The sequence below is a fragment of the Monoraphidium neglectum genome, assembly GCF_000611645.1.
Source record: "Monoraphidium neglectum strain SAG 48.87 unplaced genomic scaffold scaffold02532, whole genome shotgun sequence".
In the NCBI taxonomy this organism is placed as follows: Eukaryota; Viridiplantae; Chlorophyta; class Chlorophyceae; order Sphaeropleales; family Selenastraceae; genus Monoraphidium; species Monoraphidium neglectum.
In genome coordinates, this window is record NW_014011096.1 from 1 (window position 1) to 8,912 (window position 8,912).

The window sequence follows — 8,912 nt, forward strand, 5'->3', positions numbered from 1 at the left end:
GCTTTATCTTGGCTTGTTTGGTGTTACGTGTGTTGCCGCCTGCTTTGGGCGGCTAGTTTGTGCTTAACCCCTGTTTTTGGTTCCACACCGGTTGGTCACAGTGGCGTGAGGAGTCTAGCTAGCCTAGACGATTGTAACAAATCAAATCAAATCAAATCGGCCCCAGGGAGTCTTGCAGCTGCAGACGCGGTAACAAATCATCATCATCATCATCATCATCATCATCATCATCATCATCATCATCATCATCATCATCATCATCATCATCATCATCATCATCATCATCATCATCATCATCATCATCATCATCATCATCGGCCCCAGGGCCCAGGGCCAGGCATGTCTCCTGGGTGTGTGCAGTGCGCCGTCATTGCTCTGTCTGTATATCTGCAGCTTTATCTTGGCTTGTATGTTGTTACGTGTGTTGCCGCCTGCCTTGGGCGGCTAGCTTGTGTTTAACGCCCTACCTGTTGTTGTTTCACGCCGATTGGTCACAGTGGCGGGAGGAGTCTAGCTGGCCTAGACGATTGTAACACAGCAAAGCAAAAAAATTAGTCGGCCTCCTCCACCGGTTGGTCACAGTGGCGGTAGGAGTCTTGCTAGCCTAGACGATTGTAACAAAGCAAAGCAAAGCAAAAAGTCGGCCTCCTCCTTTTTTTTGTGTGGGCGTGGGTGCTTGCTGTGCTGCGTGGTGGAACGCTTGCCTGCTTGCCTGCCCTGCCCACTTTTGGAGGCGGAGGCGATGGGCCGTGGGACCGTCGCGACGGCCGTCTCTCGATGATTCTTGCAGCTGCAGACGCGGTAACAAATCATCATCATCATCATCATCATCATCATCATCATCATCATCATCATCATCATCATCATCATCATCATCATCATCATCATCATCGGCCGTGGGGCATGAGTCTTGCAGCTGCAGACGCGGTAACAAATCATCATCATCATCGGCCGTGGGGCCGTCGCGGCGGCTGTCTCCCGATGAGTCTTGCAGCTGCAGACGCGGTAACAAATCATCATCATCGGCCATTTCTTGGCCAACATCCAAGGGAACCGGCCCCGTGCGGCCCTGCCATCGGCCGGCGCGGCCCCAGTGGGGGGCGCTGCGCGCAGCGAGGCTTGCTGTTTTCATGGCGTTGTATTCATGTTGTGTTGTGTTTTACGCGATCTGTCCATTTTGTGTGTCTCGGGGTGTGGGGCTAGCGTCCATGCATATATTCATCGACACGGCAAGGTGCACTGCGGCACAGGATGCGTGAGCGTGGGTGAACTGATTCTCCCTGCCCTACGGCGGGCCTGCTGGGTGTATGTGCGGCCCCGTGTCGTTGGCTGAAGAATACCGTGCGGTTTCGGGGGCCTTGTGCTTTGGGCACCTTGTTGGGACATTTGCAGCAGGGCAGGGATTTGCAGAAGGCCAGTAGTGCTGTCCCAGCGTGGCGGCCTGTGCAGCGGGGCCGAGCGGCGTTTTTGTGGAGTGGCACACTTGGCCCTCGGGTTGCACCCAGTGGGAGGAATGTAGACCCTCCAGTTGCTCGCACACTTGAAAGGCTGGGAGCCAGCGTGAGCTGCAATTAGCAAGTGCGATGCATTGATTGGCTCTGCGGGTCGCGCAGCCGCCTTTTGACTGAACAACGGGCATGCGACATCTGACGCCTGCCTGGCTACTGGACACATTCTTCCTGACGGTAGTGCTCGCTTGATGAGCGGCTGTTCCTCCACACACTTCGCCTGCCAGGCCAGTGGATTTTGGCTGCATGATTGCGGCAGCCCCTTGCTTGCTGCGGGCGTCGGGTCTGGTGCAGCTTCCTATGTCTGGTACAGCTGCGTCTGTGTGGGACTGTTGTGTTGCCGGTTCTTTTATCGCTGTCTGGGCGGCAGCTGCACGTGCCCCTGCGGACTTCTCTAGGGCACGTACAGCTGCGGGCGCAAACGCAGACAGGTTTGCGCCGTAGGAACTTTTGTCGACCGGGCTTGCCTCATAGCTTCGTCTCCCATGCTGGCCCTGTCAATTCCGTATGCCACAGCCGGCGCATACGTGCACTTCACAGGGGCCATTGGAGTCCCGGCGGCTGGACTCTGTACGGTCGAGCTGATTTTGATTTTGAGAAGTGTCAAAGTTCAGCTACGGTAGCAAACGACAAGCCATGTGTTAACAGAAGATGATGCCTTGCTTGAGTGCCCGCATGACAAAGGAAAGGTTGTAGCAGAACCAATGCGTGTGTCATGTCACACCCATGCAGGCCACTTGACATGCAGGTGGACATCAGGGGCGGCCCTTCATGAATGTGCTGGGGCCGCCTTGGCTGGGCGCTCCGAAAGGTGATAACATGTGTCCCAGGTCACCCCCACCTTGGGAGTGCACTCCCAAGGTAGCAAGTGTTCATGCAAGAGGCAAAGCGACACTGCTTTGCAGAGGAAGCAGACATTGTGCACGTGCTGGGCATGCGTTGAGCGCATGGTACAAATCAGGATGGCCGCATTGGGCCAGGTCTAGCACGCACCATGCGGGGCATCCGTAAGCGCAGCAAGATGTGGGCCGCACAAGCTATGAAGACCGGAGCATGCAGCTGCGTCCCTCAGAAAACCGCATGGACGAAGCGCAGGCAGCGACGAAGCTGCATGTAGACGCACTGCAGCCACCCTCAATCAAGCTGATGCATGCTACGCGCGGCTCACGACATGATGCGCAACGGCACTGCGTGCACTTGCTCACTGCAGGCGTATCACAGCCCGCACGTCACCACGAGTAGCCTGCCAAGTAGAGAATGGGATAAAGTGAGGTCAGCGCCGTGGTGGGAAGCTGCCCGTAAGAAGAGGGTGGATCAATCCCTGTGGAGGCACCACTTGGCATCACGTGGACCCAAGCGGCCTCACCTGGCATTCCAAACCACTCCCAGCAGCGGTTGAACTCGGGGTACCTGCACAACAATTGACGCCCGCGGGGCCGGCATGAGCACTTTTTATGCCTTGCCTTGACAGGGCGAAAAGAGCTAACCCCACAGGGACAGCTATGCATCCCCCCAGTGCATGCTGGTTTCCCGCAGGACGTGCTCGTCACTGTGTCACGGGATCCTCACTGTGTCGCGAGAGCGTATGGGTCTGCAAAGCAGAACCCCAAAAGCATTCAGAGCCCACCAGAGCCAGCCATTGGCCTGCAGCGGAGGCGGGACATACACCGTTGCGGGCACTCGCGCCCGAGGTGCCATCTGCGCCACCAGCAGCGGCATCTCCCTCATGCCGTGGATGTACAGGTCCTGCGTGCGCCTGCATGGGCAGAAAGAAGTGGGGCAGGCTCAAGCCCCACTCAATTTGCAGGATTTGCCTTGAACTGGATGTAGCGGTGATCTCTCGGCAACTCCAGTGCTGCCATCCCAGGACGGTGCACTCACTTGTAAAAGGCGAGAAGGGAAACGAGGCCAATAACCCACACCAGCGTGGCCTGTGCCCATGCGCGCTTCACAATCATGACACATCCTACAGCGTTGGTGGGGCAGAGGCGTTGATGTGTACGGATAACAAACAGCACAGCAACCCGCAACTGCACTGCACAACCACAGCTCAAATTCCAACCGCTGCGGATGCCCACGTTGTATTGTAGTAGGGCAAGCACTCACCTGTGAACGCCACCATGACGGCGGCGCACACCATGATGCGGTCGGCCACGAAGGGGAAGAACTGGCCACCGCTCTCATACTGTGCAGACCAGGAGTTTGGGCGGTGTGCATTGGTGAGGCTGGTGCTTTGCCGACCACACCGCTGTGCTCCCACAACGTAACGTGAGAGCACGGTGTCAAACAACGCCCTGCCCATGGTCAAAACAGGGCATGCCATCCCGTGACGCCTCGCCCCAGCCCACCTTGCGCTGGTAGTTGTAGATCAGCTGGTACCTGGCGGGCAGGTGAGAACACAGGTTTGAACAAAACAAGCAGGGGTTCCCATGCATGTGAGTGGGCAAAGCGCAGTCTGTGTTTAGACAAACACAACCTTGCCGAAAGCGCCTCAAAGCGCTTTGCAGGGCCTCACCTCCAGAAGAGCCACTGGCCGAGGAAGAAGAACACTGTGGTTGTGGCGTGAGCGGCGTATGCATATGGGATTTGTGACGACTTCGCTGAGGGAAAGAGTTGTGGCTAGGAGGTGCTCATCAACGAGGGGACTGTTGCGGTTGGACACACGTCTGCATGCTTCCCCGCAAGGAAGAGTTGTGGTTAAGGGAAATGTTGTGAGAAAATTTTGTAATGGGTTCGACTGCCTTACCCCCAAAGAGCGGCAGCAGGGGACAGATGACAGCGAAGGCAAAGCAGATGAGCAGGATGAGGCAGGTGTTGGCGCCGTACTCGACGCCGTAGCGCGGGGAGCGGATGGCGTTGCGCATGAACAGTGTGCGCTCCGCCACGTGGTCGTCGCGCATACTCTTGGAGAACGGCATCAGCCCAATCCTGCATCAGCACATGCCAAAGGAAGGACGAGACAAGAACGAGATGACAAGCTTAGTGTCAAGCCACTATGGTGATGCACCTCATGAGTCTCCAAGCGGGCCCTTCCATCACCCCTGCGCACCTGATCCAGGCCTGCCACACTCCGGGCTGGGTTATGAGGAAGCGCAGGGGGATCGTCATCAGGGTGCGCAGGATGAGGTAGCTGAAGAAAAACCTGCGAGGCAGCGGCAGCCTGGCGTTAGCACGGGTTCTGGCGGGTGCCACTCATCAGGTATGGGCGGTCTGCCGGCTGCAACTGCGGGGACGATACAGACAAGCCAGGCCGAGACCAAGCCTAGATCAAGATGTTATCAGCTTGTGTTCAGGGCCGTCTGCGCCAAGATGCACGCCCTACTTGGCTGTGGCTGGAGGGAGCAAAAAGAGAGGTCGAAGGGAGGGGAGGCGCCTGTGAGGCACCTCTTCGAAGCCGTCTTGACAAGAGGTTGGCTGTCCTGTACAGCTACAGGGCTGCAGAGCTGCAGCACGCCGCACACTTGCCCAACAGCATATTGAAAGAGCCACCCGTCCGCCCCTGCTCACCTGGCAGCGCGTAGCCCAGCAGCTGTGGGGTCTCAAAGGGCTTGTTGATGATCTCAGGCACCTGGGTGCAGCAAGGCAAACGGAGGACGGCAGCCCACAAAGCAAATGTAGTGTCTGTATCAGATTAATTTGCACTCAACTCACGCAGAAGTGTCGGAATACAATTATGATGCAGACATGTGATATGGTGCTTTTGCTGCCCGGCGCCCAGGTCCCCTTATCCCTACGTCCTGCCAACTCACCCTGGCAAGTGCCGTGCTGCCAATGACGCCGCCGCCGAAGAAGTTGAAGCAGCCCCACAGGCTTGAGCACAAGGCGGAATGGGGGTGGAAGAGGAGCGCGTTGGGGCACCAAGCGAGCGCGTGGAACGCCAGGCGGTGATGCCATTGGCCCTAGAGATGGTGGTTGCTGCCAGCGGCAGTGCCCCCAGCTAAAACCTGATAAAGACATGTGCTTACAAGTAAATGGAGCCCATGCGGCGGTCCAGGTCACTCAGACTGTAGTGGCATGCCTCGGACTGAGCTGCCAGGTAGACCAGTCGCGGCATCAGTAGGCCCTGTTGGGAAGGGGCAGGTGCACAGGGCCAGCAAGATCAGGATGTGTCAACATCGTATACATGTCTGTGCACGTGTACACCACCCAGACCACAGGAAGACTTGCTGGGTGCTGTGCACCCAGATTGAGCTTGCAACCATTCGAGTTTCCGCCCTGCCCAGCTGTGCTCACCCCTCCCTGCCCCCCCCCCTATTCTCACCTGCCAGAGCTGTATGAGCAGGGCGGGCACGAAGCCGGTGAGCACGGACCTCAGGATGGTGAAGAAGCGCATGCCGCTGTAGCAGTAGTCGTCCCACCGCAGCTTGGTGTTGTTGGCCGAGCAGAAGAGGTCGTTGAGCTGCGTCATGGCTGAGGTCAGCAGCGACACCGGCAGCAGCACCAGGACCACCAGGAAGGGCGTCACGTAGAACGCGCGCCGCACGCGCTGGGCGTGGGTGAACCACAGCGCCTGCGGTTGGGCAACGGGCAGCAGGCCAGGGGCATGTCTGTACATGTGTGCAGGAAGTTATTGCACCGCCAACAAGGGCGGTGTACATGAAAAGGTGTGAGAACGGAGGAGTGGGTGCTCACCTCCCAGTTGACCTCCTCGGGGCCCGGCGCAGGGAACACCTGCAAGTGGACGGTTGCGACGCCAGGGCAGAAGTCATGCCGAGCGTCCAATGCATTTAGGGGGAGGAAGCGAGGGGGTCGCAAGATGAGCGTGTGCTCAGCACTCCCTAGCCATCATGAGCAACGTCTCAAGTGGCGCCATCACCTTGAAGAGCTCTTTCCTCAGGGGGTGGATGTTGCAGGACGAAGCGATGGCCGCAGCCTTCTGGGTCCTGGAGTGTAAAGGTGAGGCGGCGGCTACGCCTTTCACAGCTTGAGCTGAGCACGCGTCAGCGCCAGCACATGATCACAAGCATTGAACGCTCCACATCTGAGCGGACGACGTGTGGCATCCCGGGTCTACATCCGCCGTCAAGCCTTTGAAGAGTAATAGGTGGCCAGAAGGCCGAGCAGCGGCCCACCTGAACAGCACAAAGGAGGAGGGCGTCGAGTTGAACACGAGCGCCCTGTCGCGCGCCTCCAGTACTGCGCGCTCCAGGCGTGCCACCTCTGCCACCAGCCACTCGATCTGATCCACAGCCCCCCCGGACCCCTTGGGCCTGATTGTCTTGCGCTTCCCGCCCAGCGCCACAGCACGCTCGGCCGCCTCCAGCTGCCCCAGCTTGATGTCCCTGAGGGCCAAGGGAGGAGGAGGGGGGGTCGAGGGAGTCAGCTTGGCCTCCGGCAAGCCGTGTGCATGGCCTCAGGGGCTGGAGGTAATCCAGACTGCAGACGGCCACTCACACTGTGCAGATACGAACAACGGACGTTTCTGTGCAGGTGGGCATGGCTGAGGTCGCCGCAGTTCAAACATGCAGGAACCCGATGGTGCAGCGCAGAGTCTCCATCTGCTCACCACTGGCGCATCAGCAGGTCCGTCTCCCTGAAGTTGAACACGGGGACGACCTGAGGCAGCATAGGCAGAGCGGCCATCATGGCGAGGACGAGATCACGGCCGCGCAACTTCATATTGCTCAAGGACCAAGTCCATGCCAAAGCAAATGTGCCCCACGTGCCTCAAGACGAGTGCGTCCCCCTCACCCTGTCAAAGTCGTCCGGGAAGAGCGCGGCGAACACGGCGCCGACGGTGGAGTACGTCTCGCTGGTCAGCAGCCGCCTCACCCGACCAGAGCGCACCGCAGCACGCGCACGGCCCCAGAGCTCAGCTGCGCGCCCAGGGGCCACCGCCCCACGCCCCCGTGACGCAGACCAGGGCGCCACACCCGCTGGCAGCCCGGCCTCTGCCGCCTCCAGCGCCGCCACGGCCTCAGCCGCCTGAACCGCCGCCTGTGCGTCCTTGCCAGTCACAGTCCTGGGTGGCCGGGAGGCGTTGGCCACCGCCCGCTTGCTAGCCTCCAGGGCTGCGGGGAATTGCGGGAGGCAGTGAACCCTAAAAACGTTTGCGGGAGCCACCGCCGCCTTTGATAGCCAAGGCTGCAGGGGCGTGCTACTCCAATCAGAGGTGGCGCGCCGACCAGGCCGCAAGCAAAGGGACACCAACAAATTTTTGTGTTTTTATGCGCATGGACCCACCTTCAACAAACTGCCTGTGGCGCTCCCCGAGCCACACGTCATCGCCGCCGTACTTCACGTTGGGGTTGCCACAGATGCCCGCACCCAGGACGGGCCTGGAGTACGGTGAGAAAGCCGCGGTGTGCTTTACGCGTGTGATTGAAAGCAACAGCGTGGCCCGCAAGGGCGGCATTCTCCACAGCTCAGGCGACAGGCTTCAAGCTGATTCTGCTCTGTGGTTGCAGGCGAGCTGCCCTCGGCCCAGCTGTCCCCAACTGCCTGCCCTCCCAGGATCCAGACTGAACACCTCATGTGTATGAAAGCGTCCAGCGCCCACCTGTCCCCCTGGTACTCGGGGTAGACGGGCTGGTTCACGTTTGTGACCAGCACCGCATACTGCTGCGCGTGGACAGACGTGGGACGGCCCGCGTGGTCGTAGGTGTTGACCGTCTTGCGGTAGCGCACGCTGGGCTGCAGGCAGGGTGGGCGCGGGGGAGTCAGGGGGGGACAAGGTGGTGCAGGCACAAAGTCAGCAGGGAGCCGCAGCAGGGCGTGCGCTCGCCATGGCCGTGTTGCCGACATGCAAGGCCGAGTCCCTCGACCCCCAACCCCTGGGCCCTCCCCCCCGCCCGCACCTTGGCGAGCAGCACGTGAGCCCCCGCAATCTCCTGCTCCGCCTTCTCATCGTCTGTGATGCGCCTGAGCTTGCCGTCCTGCGTGGTCACCACATCCACCTGGTGGGGCGCCGAACGCAGCGCCGTTTAGAGCAGCAGCGGGGGCTTTAGCACGCAAGAGCAATGAGGCTGGCATCAAGCAGGGTCAAAGGTGCCATGTGCCGCATGGGGCGTGCCCATCGTTTGGTGGCAACGCTGCCGCACACCTTGGCGCCTGTCACCCTGCCATCCACTTCCCTGCCAGTTGTGCCCCAAATCACCGTGCTCCACCACTTGGGGGCGGCCATGTGGTTGAACTCCTTGTCACCAGCCGCCAGGGTGCCGCCCGGAATGGCAACGCCGATCTGCTCGGGGCCAACGGCCAGGCCGCCGTTGCCCTTCCCCACCGCTTTTGTCTCATCCCCTGCTTCAGCAGGCCGCTCGGCACCCTCCCCGACAGCCTGAGCTGCGCCAGCGGTGCCGCCGCCGCCGCTTGTGTGGCGGCCCTTGGTCTTGAGCCTCTTCATGACGCGGCCCGTGGCGTCCGACTCTGTGAGCTGCTTGGCTAGCTCCACCACATCCTCCGCGG

At 60.0% G+C, this 8,912-nt stretch overlaps 1 protein-coding gene across 1 annotated transcript; it reads right to left on the minus strand.

Moving 5' to 3' along the window:
* Positions 1-2,737: 2,737 nt before the first annotated feature.
* On the minus strand, positions 2,738-8,850 carry MNEG_10963 (ERD4-related membrane protein; the record flags this gene model as incomplete). Its single annotated transcript, XM_014040565.1, has 23 exons — positions 2,738-2,751; positions 2,875-2,918; positions 3,136-3,254; positions 3,431-3,474; positions 3,615-3,693; positions 3,857-3,887; positions 4,024-4,057; positions 4,255-4,436; positions 4,558-4,650; positions 4,831-4,840; positions 5,016-5,076; positions 5,258-5,318; positions 5,474-5,571; positions 5,770-6,018; positions 6,141-6,179; positions 6,325-6,391; positions 6,581-6,790; positions 7,015-7,064; positions 7,200-7,519; positions 7,692-7,786; positions 8,008-8,141; positions 8,306-8,404; positions 8,605-8,850. 23 exons carry the CDS (start codon positions 8,848-8,850, stop codon positions 2,738-2,740), a joined length of 2,379 nt encoding a protein of 792 aa, XP_013896019.1.
* Positions 8,851-8,912: the final 62 nt, after the last annotated feature.